The sequence below is a fragment of the Egretta garzetta genome, unplaced genomic scaffold (assembly GCF_000687185.1).
Source record: "Egretta garzetta isolate BGI_Z169 unplaced genomic scaffold, ASM68718v1 scaffold148, whole genome shotgun sequence".
Taxonomy (NCBI): Eukaryota; Metazoa; Chordata; class Aves; order Pelecaniformes; family Ardeidae; genus Egretta; species Egretta garzetta.
The window spans coordinates 4,099,714-4,117,932 of NW_009260669.1; the positions used below are offsets into that span (position 1 = coordinate 4,099,714).

General features: G+C 43.4%; 1 protein-coding gene across 2 annotated transcripts in view; it reads left to right on the forward strand.

Annotated features, from left to right (window-relative positions):
* GRM3 (glutamate metabotropic receptor 3) overlaps positions 1 to 18,219 on the forward strand; it is a 47,447-nt gene that overhangs the window by 5,437 nt on the left and 23,791 nt on the right. For both annotated transcript variants that reach the window (XM_009645663.2, XM_035901089.1), the window contains exon 2: positions 7,282 to 8,137. In XM_009645663.2, coding sequence (XP_009643958.1) covers positions 7,282 to 8,137 — 856 coding nt within the window. The remainder of the gene's footprint in view (positions 1 to 7,281; positions 8,138 to 18,219) is intronic.

Here is an 18,219-nt window from a genome sequence, read left to right on the forward strand (position 1 = left end):
AGATCCTTGCTGTTTGTTCCTCTCTTTGTTTCTATCCCACATTCAGAAACTGAACAGCCACTAGGTTGAGATGTTCAAAGTGCCCAAACAGCACTGGATATGTCTTTCCTAGAGATTTCAAAGAAATGTGAGCACCTCCCTCTGGCTGGTTTCTTTGAAAATCCCAAGGTAACTGATTCCTCTGAAGGTTTTTTTTGGTTTGGGATTTTTTTTTTCTCTTCAGTGTGAGTATTTTCTCCTTTTGCCAAAGGGAAACAACACAATTTTACAGGGATGGGTAAGTAATCCACGAGACCAGAGGTAACAAGGAAGGAGCCCTACCTTGTTACAAGTGGGAAGGGATGTAACTACAAGAGAAAGTGACCAAAAATAAGAACTAATTAAGGCCATCTTGACATCACCCACACTCACTCTGTCCCTTCTGACTAGGACTTATGCATCAGTTAACGAGTCTCAAATAACCACATTTATCAATGATGGCTCTTTTAACTCCAGAAGCCATTTCATGCTTTTAGAACCATCAATCCAGTCTTAGACCCTTTTCTCATCATGTGTGAATGTGACATGAGTCACTTACAGTCAGGTTTACCAAGTCTCAGGGATGAGTTTCACTCCTCATGCAAAGCACGGTCTTCTGCACTGATCTCTTCTCGGTGCGCCAGCTTAGGGCTTAGCTTACTTCATTTCAACAGTTAATGCTGTATGGAGGCAGGGTGCATATGTGACAGCTCACTGGGCTATCCCCTGCAGGAAAAAGGAAAAAAAGATTTCTAAGCAATTCTGCTCTCCAAGTACAACGTTTCTCTACATGTCCTTCTTGGTTTATTTTTTATTACACAGGGCATGCATATAAAAAGAAATTCCTGGGTCCTCCACACAATTCCTAGATGTTATTCTGCCAGTATTCCTTATTTCTAATGTTCATTTTGCAGATGCAATTATTTCACTGTTCAAACACTGCTTCTCTGGATGTGACAGTTATTGAGTCCACTGCAAATATTTCGTTATATTTTTCCAGCTTCATTGCCAACATTTTCAGAAGAACAAGGCTGAAAACACTGTTGTCTTCTCCCCTCCCCCTGCTAACAAAAAGCACCAGAAATTTTTTTTTTTTCGGTAATGAATTGTTTTTTTCCTGAGTTACCTTTTGGAAGGAATTTTGTTAAGGAACAACATTCACTAAATAGCAAGCAGCCCTCTCAATACCAAAAAGAGGGAAAGCTGATGGGAACTGCTGCTTCAGTCCTGCAATGTGTCAGAAGATCACACAGGAGTACCAGCCTGGCTGGGAGTCCTATATAACTTCACTGCTTCTGGCCCAGTTCCTTGCAACTGGCTTTTAACGATCAAAAGGACTGGGATATTGGCATTGCCGATGCATTCCTGGGGTCAGAGCTTGAAGTCCAGCTGAATCCAAATGAGTATTTTCTGTTGTAGGTGGCGACATAGCCCCTGTGCAGAGACTGTCTTCCATAGTGCTCGTAATAATATCTCAGGCATAACACCCACAGTTTAAAATGGGCTATGGAGAGAGGACATTTCAGGCTGATAGAAGTATTTCAAGTCTGGAACTAGTAAGGAACTTAAGCTCCTAATTTCCCTTTGAAAGCAAATCAGAGTTTGGAGTGGGGTCTTTTCTTACGTTCAAGCTGAGCAGCTGCATTTGTATTACTGAGATCTCTCCCCCTCTCACATACTTCCAAACCATTCACGTATGCCAGAAGTGCCCAGACACACACTGGGTCATGCTGTCCCCAAGGTGAGAGCCATGCCTTTGAGCCTACTGAATCCCGAGAGGACAGGGGAAGTTATGGTGGAGCCTGCCTCTTCAGTACTGTTCATATTCATTGCCAACCATGCAATCTGGCAGCACTGTAGGTTCACAGCATGCTGGGCAGTATCTACAGAAACACAGCCAGCAGATAGATGGAAATTATTATTTCTATTCATTCTACTTATTTCTATTTATTCTATTCTCATTGGACCACATCTGGAATACTATGTCCAGCTTTGGGTCCCCAAAGATTTAATGAACAGAGAGATGATTGTGGGGAGGAGAGTCTGGAGAACATACCCTACAAGAAGAGATGGAGGGAACTGGGTGTGTTTAGCCTGGAGAAGAGAAGGTTTAGTGGAAACCTAGTATCAGCTAGGTACGGCTATGGTAAATACTATGTACGGCTTGGTTCTCAAGAAGACAAAACCAGTGTCTTTACTGAGATGCATGACAGGAGAATGGAAGCAAATGGTTATAAATTGGAAGAAGGGAGGTTCTAAACTTGACATAAAATGTGCAAGCCAGGAGCTGGGAGCATGGGGAGGGTGGCCAGGCCAGTGTAGATAGCTGACTAGAGACAGGTACCTCATTTATTCTTTGCGTTAAGTTTATGTCCACCACTCATCACACACCCACACTCCAGCCCATTCAGAACCAATGTTTCTTTCCTGTATTTCTAAAGCGAAACTTTCTGCCAAAATTTGGTTAAAATATTTTTATACTTAAGAAAAAAAGTCAAATAAGGAACGAAAAAAAAAAAATTAATTGGAGCAAATGCTCCAATGACCTGCAGCTGCCCAAATAATAACAAAAAGCCCACACTGTAGATTATCATCATTTAGATACAGCATACGCTGGCAGCAGCACACATTTCTTCAAAGCAAAAGCTCAGCTCCTGTGTTACATCAATGTTCTAGACATTTGAAAATCCCTGGGATGTGGCTTTGCCAAGGTCTCACTGTGGCAATCTGGACAAGCTACTTAGCCTCATGAACAGGAAGGCTTTTTCAGGTGACCAAAGGCAGAAACTGAATTTTCGTTAGGACAGATTGCAGTTCAGAGAGACAGGGATTTCTCCGGTTTCTCTGTAGAGACCAACCTCCTTTACCTCAATCCCATCCTGCTCAGCCGCCCTAATTTACTGCCTGCTCAAAGCAAACACAGGAGCTCTTGCCTGTCTCAAAGGAGCTCTGTGAAATTAGATTCATTAAGCTGTGTTAAGTGCCATGAGATTCTTGCCTGGTAAAATTTTAGAAGTGCAGAGAGCACTGTCACCTAACAAGGGGCCTCCTCTGTCCAACGAATGTGTGATATGCACTTGTGTATTGTGAAGAAGAAATCCTGTCTGTTCTAAGACTTTTGAGATTTTTCTTTTTTCTAGAGTGTTTCCTGTGCTCCCCAGCCATGTACACATTAACAGCCTCTGGGCTGTTAATGAGAAGGAAAAATTTAACCAAAACCTTTGGAATAAATCCTACTGCCAGCAAAAAACATCCCATGGAGGATAGCCAAAAGGCTTGATGGGATTCAATAAATCCATATATGGGTTTCTGAGACATATAGGTATTACCTACATGACCCTATCTCTCATCAGATGACTTGAATGGCCAGAAATATAGAATCATAAAAGCACAGAATCAGAATCATAGAATCATGCAATGGTTTGGGTTGGAAGGGACCTTTAGAGGTCATCTAGTCCAACACCATGCAGTGAGCAGGGACATCTTCAACCAGATCAGGTTGCTCAGAGCCTGGTCCAACCTGACCAGGGTGGTTAAGGACACATCAAGTGTTTCCTGAAGGACAAATGTGGCTCCAATGTCATGAGAGGGGCATCGGTCTCCTGTGGTGCTGCCCCAGCCACTTCATTTGCAGAATGTGCTGGTGTGGTCTGTCCTTACAGAGGGACATGGCTCACGCTGGACTTGCTGCCATGCTCGTGTTGGGCAGCTTCTTATGAACCACTCGCTGACCTAGCAGCTGGGTGAGAGCTGAGTTTGCCTGGGAAGTGGACACCAGCACAGGGCAGTGGCTACACTAATAAACCCAGCAGCATGAGGGCAGATAAAGCTTTCCCATCACTCTGGAAGCTGGCTATATCGACATACGTTGTTCACAGCAAGCTGTGCAAAGCGGTTGTTCTGGGTTGCAGATACCTTATTTTCAAAGGTGCTAAGCATCTGCAAAACCCACTGCTTTTGACAGCAAAAAAAACCCAGGCTACTACTGCTACTTAAGTGCCAACATATGGATTTCAGGCTCTAATTGCATGCACCACGGCTTGATTAAATTTCTGCCTGGAGCTTTGCCAAAACAGATTATTTCACTTAGCAAAAGCTGGATCTACACTGCAATTTTGAAGCTGTAGCACACATCCCAAGGCAGCATGGAGCTACGGTGTGAGTGTGCCTCAGGTGGGTCAATCTCAGTGCACATAACTGCTTCACATCGCCCTGTCCTCTACCACACTGAGACACTGCAGAATAGACGTAACCTTAGACACCAGCTCCTCTCCAGAACCTGTTACCTCTGCCCTTATCTTGTTGCTCGTTTAACCAGGATCTGATTTTCAGAATCAGATCTTCAGATCAGCATGGAAATGGCTGGAAAAGGGGACCATTCTGAAAATGGCTGCATCAGCTAAGTGCCTGAGACATGAGCAATTTTGAAAAATTAGTCCCTAAAATCAAGATATTACAATATTCCAGAAAAACCCCAACTTCAGAATTTCAGAAGAGTGTCCTGATCTGAATTAATAACAAATATAATTCACTGGGCTCCATGATCAGTCGCAGCTCTCGGGGACGATCAGGTCACTATCCTTTATGATTAATCAGACTTTCTTATTTTTGTTTTTATTTTTGGTCTGTGAAAAGCCTACCATCTGGACAGCATTGCAGTGAAGAGCGTTACCACAAACAGCATGGCCACAGGAAAGCTTTCTTCTCCCCACGGCAGAGGAAGCAGAACTGCAGGCAGCTCGCAGGGGCTCTAGAAGTCTTGTGACCTCCAAGGCTCAGGGCCCCCTTGTAAAATGGGCGTGTAGTTCTGTTTCCCCGCATGTGGATGCTTTTGCTGCTTAGACTAAAAGAAAAAAAAAAAAACAAACCACACCACTAACCACTCCTTCTCTGGAAATATTCAAAGCCCGCCTGGATGAAGTCCGGTGTAACATGCTCTGGGAGAACCTGCTTTAGCAGGGGGGTTGGACTAGACGATCTCCCGAGGTCCCTTCCAACCCTTGCGATTCTGTGATTCTGTGTAATAGAAAAGCTGGAATATTTGTTAGGAGCATCTTTCTGTGATCTGAAGGCTTGACTACACACTGAATAGCACTGCCTTAGCTAGAAAATTGACTTAATTTGAGATGTTTTAGGGGTGGAAATGCAGAATGATATGTGTGCATAGACTTATTATGGTCTAGCTCAAATAAAATAATTCCTGCTAGAATAAACTGAGACAAGAATAGCAATTCCAGCCCACACTGTTCTTCAAGAAATTTTCCAGAATAGCTACACCGAGGACATTCTTATTACCAAAGCAAAGTGCTGTTTTTGCGTGAGGACATGTGAACCAAACCATGTGGATATGTGGCCACATAATCAAAAGTTACAAAGCTGCAGAGGCTTAGCAATGCTCAGAACATCCATTGCACCTCAGTGACCAAACAAGCCTCAGCCCACCCCATTGCTTTAAAGCTGTTCCTTTAAATCACCACAATGGAAACTAAATCCCGCATTTCCAGGATAAGGCAGTTCAGTGCATGTTACCAGCTAGCAGGGTGGTTAAGGATGCACCAGCTCTTTCCTGAGGGACAGTAACTTGTTCAGTCACAGCCCTTTCCAGCCATGTGCCTACACCCATAGACAGAGCCACAGGGCTTTAGTCAAAGCTCGCTGTCAGGATCCTCCTTCCAAGCAGTGTAGAAGAGGCTTTATTTTGGTTTAAACAAAAATAAACCACTGTGAGTGACTTATTTTATGAAGACATGCTTCAGCTCCCCAGATACAGGCACCTGGAGACCGGAGATGCCAGAGCATCCCACCTCCTCTTCCCAGTGCTGCAGAAGGACAGGAGGACAAGGCTCCCCTTAAGTTCCTCATTTGAAATAGCTCAGGGGGCTGTGAAAGGCAGCGGGCACATACGGGTAGGCAGCAGAGTCTGGCCCAGACAAGAGATTACACCAGTGTACAGTGGAAGACGAACCACAGCAAGACACTAGTCCAGTGTCTGCGTTAAAGAAAAGACAGAATCTAAACCTATAAAATCCCAAGAGATAGGTGCTGCTGAAAAGCAATAGAATTGTTTTGGGTTTTTTACCAGATTGTCTATTTTGCTACTGACACCTGAGCCTCTAAAATTTGCCTTGTTCCACCACATTTTTTTCAAAATAGTCCTTTGCCTTTGAATTCTCACAGACATAGTCTGTGGTCAGAGAAAGATTTGGGGAAAATGTGAAAAACTAATTGATGGGGCAGTTTTTAATAAGTTTCCCTTAGGAATCTCAAGCACACTATTGCTTTTCAGATGGTTTTGTCAGGCTGTACTCCATGACCAGCTTTAAATTTAATTTACTGGACACAACTTTCACACACCAAGAGCAGAACTCCAAAGTCTTCCCTTTGTCATTTAAGAAGTAATCACAGGAAAGAAATGCCATAACCTGTCTTCATTTCTTTCCAGATATTATCAGGAACTACACTTCTACGGGAGTAAGAGACTTGATATGGGAATATTTTTTATTCCCAAAAAAGCAAGGGACGTAGCAACATTTGAAAAAAAAGAAAAAAAAACCAACACAAAACCCAGGACTTTGGACAACATAAATCACACAAGGAGGGCGATTAGAGATTATTAAAAGTTTTTATTATTTATGAAAAGCTGTAGGTCAACACCACATTGTGCAGCACTTAAGGATTACTAACGTGCAATGAATACACCGTCTCAGGAGGTCTGCAGTTGGAACAGCTCGGAAAAGAGCTTAAAAGAGTAAACAGCAGAAGTGGGGACTCAGAGCTTGAGTAAGTGGGGTCAGAAAGTTCTGTACGTGCATATGTGTGATATTTGCATGAAAGAGAAATTTATGTCTTATTAGTGCATTTGGTTGTCAAATACAATGAGTCTTGGAGAAGATGAATCACACTATGAACAGCAAAGGCATGCAAATCCCCCGACCTCAGTCGGGAGCACAAGGCTGAAACTGAAGTATATGGTCCATTTGTGTCAAATTCTCTGTTGGTTTAAACAGACACAGTTTGACAGAAATAAAAGGTCCACTACAGTCCCAGTAGGACCCTGGGAATGAACTGGGCAGCAGAACAGCCATTCTGCATATGCACAGTGGGCTGGTTTTATGTTGTCAACATCCTCTATCAACACCCTTAATCTGTGATTGTCAGAACACCCCTTGTTAAAAAAAACTGTTTATGCCTTTCCCTTCATTTTTCTGTTCAGTTTTATAAATAACACCCTTTAAAAACCTGTGTTCTCCCCCTTCTATCTAGGTGGCAAATTTGCTCAGACTCTTCCAGATCCCCCAGATAAGCTATGCCTCCACCAGTGCCAAGCTGAGCGACAAATCCCGCTACGACTATTTCGCACGGACAGTGCCCCCTGATTTCTACCAAGCGAAAGCTATGGCTGAAATCTTACGGTACTTCAACTGGACTTACGTGTCAACGGTTGCTTCAGAAGGAGACTATGGGGAGACAGGGATTGAAGCCTTCGAGCAGGAAGCTCGCCTCCGCAACATCTGCATCGCCACCTCTGAGAAAGTGGGCCGGTCCAACATCAGGAAGTCCTACGACAGCGTGATCAGAGAGCTGCTCCAGAAACCCAACGCCAGAGTGGTGGTGCTCTTCATGCGAGGCGATGACTCTCGGGAGCTCATTGCTGCTGCCAACCGCTTCAACGTTTCCTTTACCTGGATTGCCAGCGACGGGTGGGGAGCACAGGAGAGTATTGTCAAGGGTAATGAGCACATAGCCTCTGGGGCAATAACCTTGGAACTTGCTTCCCATCCAGTTAAAGAGTTTGACAGGTATTTCCAAAGCCTCAGCCCTTACAACAACAGACGCAACCCCTGGTTCAAGGACTTCTGGGAGCAAAAATTCCAGTGTAATCTCCAGAACCGAAAACCACATAAAAGGGCTTGTGACAAGCACTTCGCCATCAACAGTTCCAACTACGAGCAAGAATCCAAGATCATGTTTGTTGTGAATGCTGTGTATGCGATGGCCCATGCCTTGCATAAAATGCAGCGGACTCTGTGTCCAAACACCACCAAACTCTGTGATGCCATGAAGCATCTGGATGGCAGGAAGCTGTACAAAGACTATCTCCTGAAAGTAAACTTTACAGGTAATAACTTCTCTTTTGGTACATACAGAATGTCACTGTAATTAATGAAATGTTCATTGGTCATGGTAAGAGCCACATTAATTTCCAGTAGCACTTATTATGAAAGGTCAGACCAGGATGGTACCCAGATAAAGAAGAAGAGGGACAGGGAGTGTGGAGATAATCCTAAAAAAACCAAGCTTGATGCTCCTCCTTTTTCCAGCAGATGGAAGAGGCGGAGGTGGAAACAGCTGGTCTTAGAAATGTTACCTACTTCCACACACCAACTTCCATTTCATTCACAGCCAGGTTGGCTTCAACTGGGAATGTCTGGAGGCCAATGGTCATTTCACCACCTGCTACACTGGGCAATGGTCTGCGATGCCTGGGCCAAGACTTGGCCTTCTCTTCCTTGTTTTTTATGAATTTACATAATAGCTGGACCCTGGTCAATGGCTAATGTCCTTGCAATAGTAAAGCAATAATTCCTGCCACAGAGCCAGAGTAGTATAAAATATTTAAATACATGGGGTAGTGCTGTTACCTGTGTCACAGAACTTCAGGCTTGATGACAAAGTATACAAAGCTAGGTTATGTGCAGGAGGCTTGTGAAGACAGAGTGGATGACCTGGCAATGGTGTAAGCAAAATTCACAGGGACTGGCTGTGAAGCACGACATCTTTGGCTTTGCCATCACATGTGGCTGAGATTAGGTTTGTCATTGATATTACACCATAGCAAGGCTAAATGGATCTACAAGGGAAACAAGTAAAATGTGAAGAAAGCACCATGTCAAGAGACACGTCGAGAGAGAGAGCACCTACCCAAACGAGTAGGCAGTTCAGTAATTTAAACTTCAGTCATTTTGCAACTTTTTCTGACACTCCAGTTATTTTTATGGGCTTAAGTGCATACACTGTTAATAGAGTCCAGCTTCAGTCTGTCACTAGACAATCTTGGTTCCAGTACATGATTTCCAATCATTTTTCTGTTGTGCAGAGATTCTTTAAGCACCCAAGGATTTTTACACTCATCATTTAGACATAAAGTCAAAATAACCACAAATTTTTTTGACCAAAAATCCAGGAAAATTTTCATTTAGATAGAGCCAGAAAAATTTCATTTTGATTGAAATATCTTTTATACATTTTATGAATTGGAAGTTGAAGCTGTTCAAGCTGAAAAAAAATAATTCAAAGCCTGTCATTCTGCAATTTTGAGAAGAGAAGGCTCTTTTTGACATCAATTTGTTTTAAAATCAACATGGAAATCTTTGAAACTCTGAAGAGCTTTAGTTTCAGTTAATTTTCATTTCCAATTTAAAACTTAAAAAATCCTGTTGAGTTCTTATGTAATGGCTTTCTTCAGTACATATTTTTCCTAGCTTACAGCATGATTTGCTCATCTCCTGTTTCTTTGTTATCAGCTCTTCCATTATAATGTGAATCCATGTTTTAATGTCAGTGATTTTTGAAAGCAGATGAGTGATTTGTATGTAGTGAGAGAATCAGCAGATCTCCCATGACTTCTTCCTTTCAGAAAGGTGTGAAATTTTAATAAATACAAGTCTCGTCATTGATTTCCATGGGACCAAGAATTCACCTCTGCTCTTTTCTGGTTGAAGAAAGTCTCTGGGCATGTTGTTAATACAATTTCAGGACGCTGCAGCATGGTACATTTGATCAGTGATGGTCTCATATTTCCAGCTCCAAATCTGAGAACATATGCCCAGCGCAGAGAGAGTATGGCACGGAAGCTACCAACCCATCAGGTACACTGCAACCAAGTCAGATTGGGAATTTTCTTACTTCTTCAGCCTAGGTAGTGATCCACACCCACCAAAAGGAATCAGGCAAGAAACAGAACAGCGATAACCATGTTTGCACACACATAAGCAGCCATTTAAGCAATGCCTCCTCTGCTGAAAGGCAGAGGTACAGACCGATAAGCCCTGCATGCATAAACCTGCAGCTACCCATGAAAAAAAAACCCAGCAAATGGCCCTGAATATTTTCTCCCAGCTTCCAATACCAGGTGGTGGTGCATTTCAGACGCACCAGTTAGAGTAAATGATAGGGTGCATTTATTTGACTGGTGTGGAACTGTACAATTTTAGACATTTTACCCCACGCACTTGAATTCATTTGGGTTAGTTTCTGATTACAGTTAATGGAGGGGATCAGCACTTACAGGCTGCAGTTAGCCCATGTGAGGTAGCCCACGTGAGATATGGTTTGCCCCTATATCTCTTGCTATTGACTGCAGATGGAGCATAGAGCAACTGAGATTTTCACTTGCCATGTAGCTGAAAGCCTGAAGCGAGGCTCTCGGGCACAGCAATAATGGGATCTGCACGGAAATATTCAGGGACCAGCTAACAGCAGGGCTGGAGTAGAGGACTGGTCAGGATTTGTGCACTCTCAGGCTGCCACTCCCATTGACATGCTGGGTGATGGGTATTTCACTAATGTCTCTGGGGTCCTACTTATTTCTCCTTTTTCATCAAATTGAAATAGCTCTGTAGGACTGCAGTGTGGCTCGAAGGCAGGGTGAAATTTCATTCCTTATTGTCTGCGAGATACACCAAGCACGTCATTTTCTTGCAAGTCAGTAAGACATATATGTCAAATGTCGTGCTATCCTGAATCTTTTCAGTAAGGGAGAAAAGAGATGCCTATGCTGGATTCCCACTTCCAGCAGCAGGATCTGAGAATGCAAAGCCCAACCCCTAGATAAACACCCTCGCTCTTTCACAGTGCTTGTTTGGCCTTTCAAAGAGATATAGGCTGCTTCATCTTCTTGATCTTCCCATGCTCTGCATTCTCTCCTGAGGGCACAAGTGCAGCACTTGACGTTCTGAATAGTGATGCTTTTCTGCTGATAAGGAGATGCTGGTTCAAGAGGCTGTTAGCCTGTATGACCTGAACAACAAAGAAGTGCTGAACAGAAGCAAAGGGCTCCATGGGAGAGAGCACAGAGTAAACTCAACTTCTCGCTGGCACCCAGCCACTGCTTGGAGGAGGGCAGCGTGTGGAGGAGACTCTCAGGAGGGATGTGAATTGGGGATGACCCCCAACACGAGGCAGAGCTCCACATATCCAGAAGCCTCCTTCCCTCCGAGGGATAGAGGAAGCCAGTGCAGCAACCAGTTCTGCTAGCTGTTTTAGCTCCTTTAAGCCACCAGAATGACACAGAAAAGCAGTGTTACCATTGCCCACAGCTGCTATTGCAAGCCTCACAACATTTGACATGTGCGAGGACAGTGAAAGTTAGCATGGGCAGTGTGAAAGGGGTGTCCATCATTTGGGATTAAAGTGGCAGGGTCCTGCACAACTGTGCCCCACATGTTTCTATCTGGTGTACCTGCCCCTCTGGGGCATTGGGCTCCAGGTTGGCCAGGGGTGAGGAAGGGTCGCAATGACATCTGAGGACCAGTATTAGCTCCATCTGGCCCAGGGTCGCTGAGCTGGCGGTGCAGGACAACAGCCTTGTCACCCAAGGGCACGGGGCTGGGCTCCAGCTTTTCCTACTGCACATAGCAGGGCTGATGGTATGGCAGGACTAACTCTGCCACGAGTCTGGCATGGGAGCGTACGGGCAGGAGGAGGTTGGATTTCGGGCGTGTGCATGCCCACCTGTTCTTGGCAGCTTCCTGAATCTCCACAGCAAATAGTAAGAAGAATCTGGCTAAAGTAGTAACTCTGGAAAATAGATGATTAAAAATTTTAGGCAACACATATATTTATAGTACTCAGTGTTTTTTTTAACCCTTTCTTCCTCCACAGCTATGAGAACCATTGTCATGTCCCTCCCTGTATTATCTTCAGAAATCCAGCTCTTCTACAGCAAAACCTATGTCATCAAACCTAGCTTATACTGGGCAAAATCCTCTGCTGAGGCTAACCAGAATGACTACTCAAAATGAGAAAGGGGTTATAAGTCAGGTCTCATTTGACCCCTTTCATCCACTGGACTTTATGGCAGAACTTACATTCCCGCCTGGTCCTAAGTTTCTGTGTGGTTTATTTTCTTCCTTTTCTTCCTCCCTACCCTGCCCCAGTCAACACTCAAATAATATGAAAAGGAAACACAAACCCACCTTCTCATTTACTCTTGAACGCTGGTGACTTCTGTGGTGGGAACATACTTTCATAGACCATTTGCATCATAACTGTTCCACCCAAGTCAGAAAGAGCTTAAAAGTCATGGTCTGCAACAGGCAGATATCACCTCACTTCTGAGCACAGCAGCATTGCGTGGTCCCTGCGATGGGATTTAGCCATAAATATTTCCTGGCAAAAGCCTACTTTGAAGCTTGCATGGAGCACAGGCCAACAAATGATGCATCTGCTATCACAAGCAGATTACAGATGTAGAAACTTCAAAGGCCAGGTATAAATTTACCAGTAGACGTGCAGGCTAAAGCTGGACCTCGTATCTCAGGATCTGCAGGAGGTGGCCCTGCTGCTCTGTCATGTCACCCAATGGGCTCCTGCTCATCAGGTCAGATCCCCTTCTCCTCCAGCACTCAGAGAGTCAGCTGTAAGGTCCTGCTGGCCTTCCTTGTGATGCTAATATGTAAAATAAACCAGAACACTGCTGTCAGACGAAGCTAAAACTTTCATGGGCAGAAGGCATCTAATACCTTGCTAATCATAAAATTTTTAAAAGTGTAATTCATTATGGATTTGTGGCCAAAAAAACCAAAGAAAATGTAGAGTGAATTCCCCAAGATATTCATTAAAAATATACATGAAAAAGATGTCTAGGATTTATAGGAAAAATTACTGATTTTTTTCCTGGGACCACAAATGCGTCATAGCATTTAAAACCCTGAAAGCCGCTAAGGGACAGCCTCTGAAAGCACTCTTGAGACTTTCTATTTCAGAGCAGAGGAACAGCTGAACCCGCACAGTATTTTCCCATACTTCTCTCTGTATTAGAGTTAAATTGGTATATATACACACAGAACTGTAGCGGGATTTTGACAGCCTGGTTTTCCTGATGACCCCCCCTACTTTCTCCTTCCTCCAGCTGCCTCTTTGCAGACCGAGCTGCTGATGGGGATCTGCAGTTCCTTTCCTTTGGGCAAATCTACCTCTCCAAGACGTTCCTGGGCAGAAATCTCTGCTTAACCCTTCCTGAAGCTTTTAATATATGTATATATTCATGTACTTATGTACTTTGTTTATATACATGCATATTTTCATACATATATATTTAATTGTGCATAATATAGATTCATAATATATAGAATCATAAAGTTAAAGAATAAATCGGGTTGGAAAGGCCCTTAGGAGGTCTCTAGTCCAAAGTCCTACTGAAAGCAGGGTCAGCTGTGCCATCAGACCAAGTTGCTCAGGGCTTTATAGATGTAAACTGGCTTAAATTAAAATGCTATGGAACCTTTTCATTCTCTAGTGTAGGTTTGAGGTATCACGATGGCAAACAACCAGATCTGCGCTCTGGATGTGTTGCATGTCACACACTGCACCGTGTAAACTGTATACTTGGGCTGGCAGCAGGACACAGACATTGTCATCTCTAGGGCACAACTTCCAAATAAAATTTGCATTAAAACTTCCATTGCCATGATGGCAGGTCAGTGACCTACCTGTTAATGGTGTCTGTTATCTAGCCAGAGACCATCACAAAATGCTGCCTTTTCATGCTTTCATTCAGTGCTAATTAAGAGTAATTAGCCTGAGTGAGCAGAATCAGAAGTTTCATTGTGTTCTTGCCTCAAGACGAGCTCCAGAAGCAGAGGCCAAGGTGTGCTGGACCATTGTTTCCCATCTAACTCAGGACCAAGGAACTTCTGCCTGCTGCCACCACTGCCACCACTGCCTGCTGCCACCATTCTTCTGCCCGACCTGGATGCTGAGCTTCCGTAGACAAAAAAGTGGGAAATGCAGCACTAGCAGGACACAGACCAGCAACTTTTCTTCATAGTCCTTGGGAAGACACTGGAAGTGTGCTGCCTTTGGCCTTTACCCAGCTGGGTGCCGTTCCTGGAAAGTCTGCAGAAACCATGGGCCAGCAATTGCCCCAAACTTTTTATAGCAACATATTTAGGTGAACGTGCTTTGACATCCCTAAAATAGCAAAGAGCTCTCCATCTCAGTTTCCTCTACCTGAATATTTATACAACCCACCACTTCAGCTGAGCTATGAAAAACTGAACATATAGTTATATAGTCTGTGCCTTACATGTAACTTATAGTCAGCTGCTTTTGTCATATTAATAATGTGGCCTTTAGGCATCTTATAAATCTCTAGCTTGCGCAGCACCTTTGCCGGTGTGTAAATGAGGATGAGATAAGACACCCTGTGTTTATGGAGAAACACATGACTGAAAAACTGAGCAACAATTTTCTTTCAGATCACATATTTGAGAGAATAGCTCAAAGAAGGCTTAGGAACCTAATTTCTCTAAATCACAGACTTCTGTGCTTGCCTGGCGCTTGTTTTAAAATAGTGATTATTTCATCTTTTGTTCCTCTAGCAAATGTCATGTGAATCCCAAACACCATGGGTCTGCATAGTCAATGTTCTCTGAGGAGTATGAAGAGTCGCATAAACTTTTCATCCCCCAACCGTGCACACTCACTTTTCCAATCCCATTTTACAATAGGGGGACAACTCAGGACATATCATGGGCTTATATTCTCATTCTTCATGCAGATTTACCCATGAGAGACATCCACACATAAGTGAAACGATGTCAGGTCTGCTTCTTTCCCCTTGTGACCTGGAAGGACAAGATTATGTGAGAAGAGTTTGGTTCAGGGTTCCTACCCCTTACATTTCAGCATCTAATTTGGCTCTGAAAAGCCAGTGGGTGGGCCAGTTTCTTCTCTATTACCTGCTATGGAAGAGCACTTTAACACTTCCAGAACTAATCTCAGTTAGTCTCACTTGCATGCTGAGGTGCTATTTTAGGGGCTGAAAAAGGCAGTGGCTGTGCTCAGAACATGACCACAGCAGTGTTAATGAGGATGAGGACAAGGACATGAGAAGGAAATTGCACAGGGACACACTGGGACAGTGTGACACGTTGGGAAAGTAAATGACTCTTTTGAGTAACCCAGGTGTGTCCTGGACTTCCAGTGAGTCCCCGAGAAAATTGGACTTTTCAAAAGGTGATGAAGTAAACTGCAGTCACAAACCCAGATGTCTAAACCCGAAGATAACGAAATGTTATCTTATTTTTACCAAACCTCTATTTTTGTTGGCAGCTAATCATTATACTAGAAAGGCAGAACTGAAAGCGTAATCCATAGAAATATATCTTGTCTCTTGAAATAACCTTAATATCACTACGTTCCTGGAAGATGTGTTTGCTTCAGCCAGTAGAGCACAGTGCAAAGATATTCCCAGGCTTGCACCAACTAAACGGGAACTGGTACCAAACCAGTATAGCTGCATTAAGGCCCCTGGTGCTGCAGTCTAGACATGGATCTTGGTCTGAGTCCATTGCCTCCACGTAGCACATTTCCAGACAAACCTGTCACAAGCTGACTGCTGTACTTGTACTTGTTAAACTGCAGCCCAGATGAGCATGTGAATCTATTCCAGCTTTCTGCGAAGTCTGAACTATTCTCTTCCAGCTTGTCTTGCCCAATGCTGACTCCCAGTGCAGGAAAAAGCAGCTCAGTGATACAGTCATGTTCCTCTACCTAAAAGGGAGAAAGGAACTCAACCCAACCTCAAACCATTCCTTGTGTAAATTTTTGCGCTAACATACATTTTTCCCAACTATTCACAGCCTTTTCCTTTGTGTAAATGGTCTCATGAATCAAAAGGACTACTTAGGGTAAAAGTTTCAGAGGAATGACTGAAAGGATTTCCTATCACAAATCTACCTTTCTTATCCATGCAAGCGTCAGTATTTTTATACAAAAAAATTAATTGGGCCAGTAGATCACACCTACCTTCAAAAAGAGAATTCAAAAAGCCATCAGCTTTGGACTTTTGTGAAGCAGAAACTCCTTTTGTGTATGGCTCCTCTTCATGAACTAACCTTCTTTCCCATCAACTGCAAACTGGATGGACCCGGCAGACAAATGTGTTAAAGGATGACTTTCTTTCATTTCCTCATCTGTTAGAGACACGTTTCTAAACACCTCTAAAAGCATCTCAGAGAATGCCTGCTTTGACATCACCACAATATTTATGGCTATTTTGTTAGCGGGGACAGAATATAATGCAAAAAGGTATTTCATTGCTGTTATCTGGGTGAGTCATTTCCTTTTGTTTCCTTCTTCCTGCCATGAAAGTGTATTTTGTCTGAGAATATAACAAGTGAATACAAAGAATACTAAAATTCTTCAAGGGAGGTGGAACAACACACATATTCATGCACAAGGGTGTCAGAAGCAGAGACACTTCTAATAAAAATGTCCACAAAGTCCTAGCTGTAGCATGGCCAAGGCACAGGAGCAATCCTTTTATTTGCTTTCTCACCTCTTACCCCAGCCATGGAGCAGTAAATCAACATCAACTCTCCTGCTCACTATTGGGATGCAAAGGGGTTCAGCACTAAGCCAGAAATGACAATATCTCCTATTATAAGTCCTTAAACTTAAGGCATGTGAATCATAAAATAATTACCAAGATCATTAAATTGGCTTGTAGGGTCTCCACACCAAAACTATCTCCCTAGTGCACAGGAAGAACAGCACAGAGCCAAAAGCGGTGGTGGTGTGAATGGTGGTTGCAAACACCCACTAAATAGAAAGCAGAGATTAATACTTCACAGTCTGAAGGCCCTTGCCCCCTCAGTCTTGCATCCACGTTTCATCTCCTATGGTTTTGCTTTTCATGTTAGAAGCTCATCTTTCAGCTTGCCAATATATGAATCATGTCATCTCTTCTAGACTAATGGCACATATATATACAGCACTTTTCCTCCAGAAGAAATTCAAGAGTACTTCTGAAGGCTGAGAAAGATTCACTTTCTAAATGTGTATGTGCAATCGCTCCCCAATTCAATACGGGTTTCATGCAGTACATTTTTCTATTTGCTGCTATACATGGATTCCAGGCAATTTGATGGACAACAGAATAAGCTAATGCAGCAATTCCTTTGTACATATGAAATATTTACCACTTCTGTGACTGAAATATGAGGCTCAGCTAAGAAAACACTGCAGTTTTAGCCAGGGAAGGAGCTGCACCATGCTCATTGGAAGCTGGGAAACTATTAGTGTGAGAAAATTGAGTGAAGCAGACTCGAACAAAGTCTTCGCACAGAATTTATGTGCCACAGAAATCCCAGGTAACTGTAGCTGAGAGCATATGGACTTTCAGGGTGGACTGTGATTTGTAATGGCCGCATCTGACATCACTTTGACTCCATGACTATGTATCGATCACACTGTCATATGGGGGGTTTGGATCAGAAAACACACACAGGCATGCACACACACATACACACACACTCACAAGAGCACTCACTGCTCCTTAAAAGTCGAATTTACTTAACCCAATACTACGGTAAAAGATAATACGTGGTGAGTGGTTGTTGAGTCTGAATTGGCAAAAACTGCACAGCAAATCGAAAAGCAGCCATTTTTTTCTACTGAACAGGAGGGAGAACCTCCTGGTGTTTAGGTAGCAGCACTGACGAGTTGCAGCATCCACAACCAGGGGACATTCCCAGAGTGATTCTTCGCTCAGTTTTCTCTTTGTTCCTTTTCTTGCAGAGGTTGCTACTGTCCTCGTAGCTTCTTGTTATCTCTTTCTCTTTTCACCGTACAGGGGATGCTTTGCATATGCTGTATCCATGCGTCCTGGTTTCGGTTGGGATAGAGTTAATTTTCTTCCTAGCCGCTGGAGTAGTGCTGTGGTTTGGATTTAGCATAAGAATCATGTTGATAACACACTGATGTTTTCATTGCTGCTAAGTAGTGTTTACACTAAATCAAGGACTTTTCATCTTCTCCTGCTCTACCAGCTGAGAATGCTGGAGATACACAAGAAGCTGGGAGGGGGCACAGCCAGGACAGGTGACCCAAACTGGTCAAAGGAATATTCCATACCATATGATGTCATGCTCAGTATATAAACTAGGGAAAATCTGGCCAGGGGGCCACTGTTCA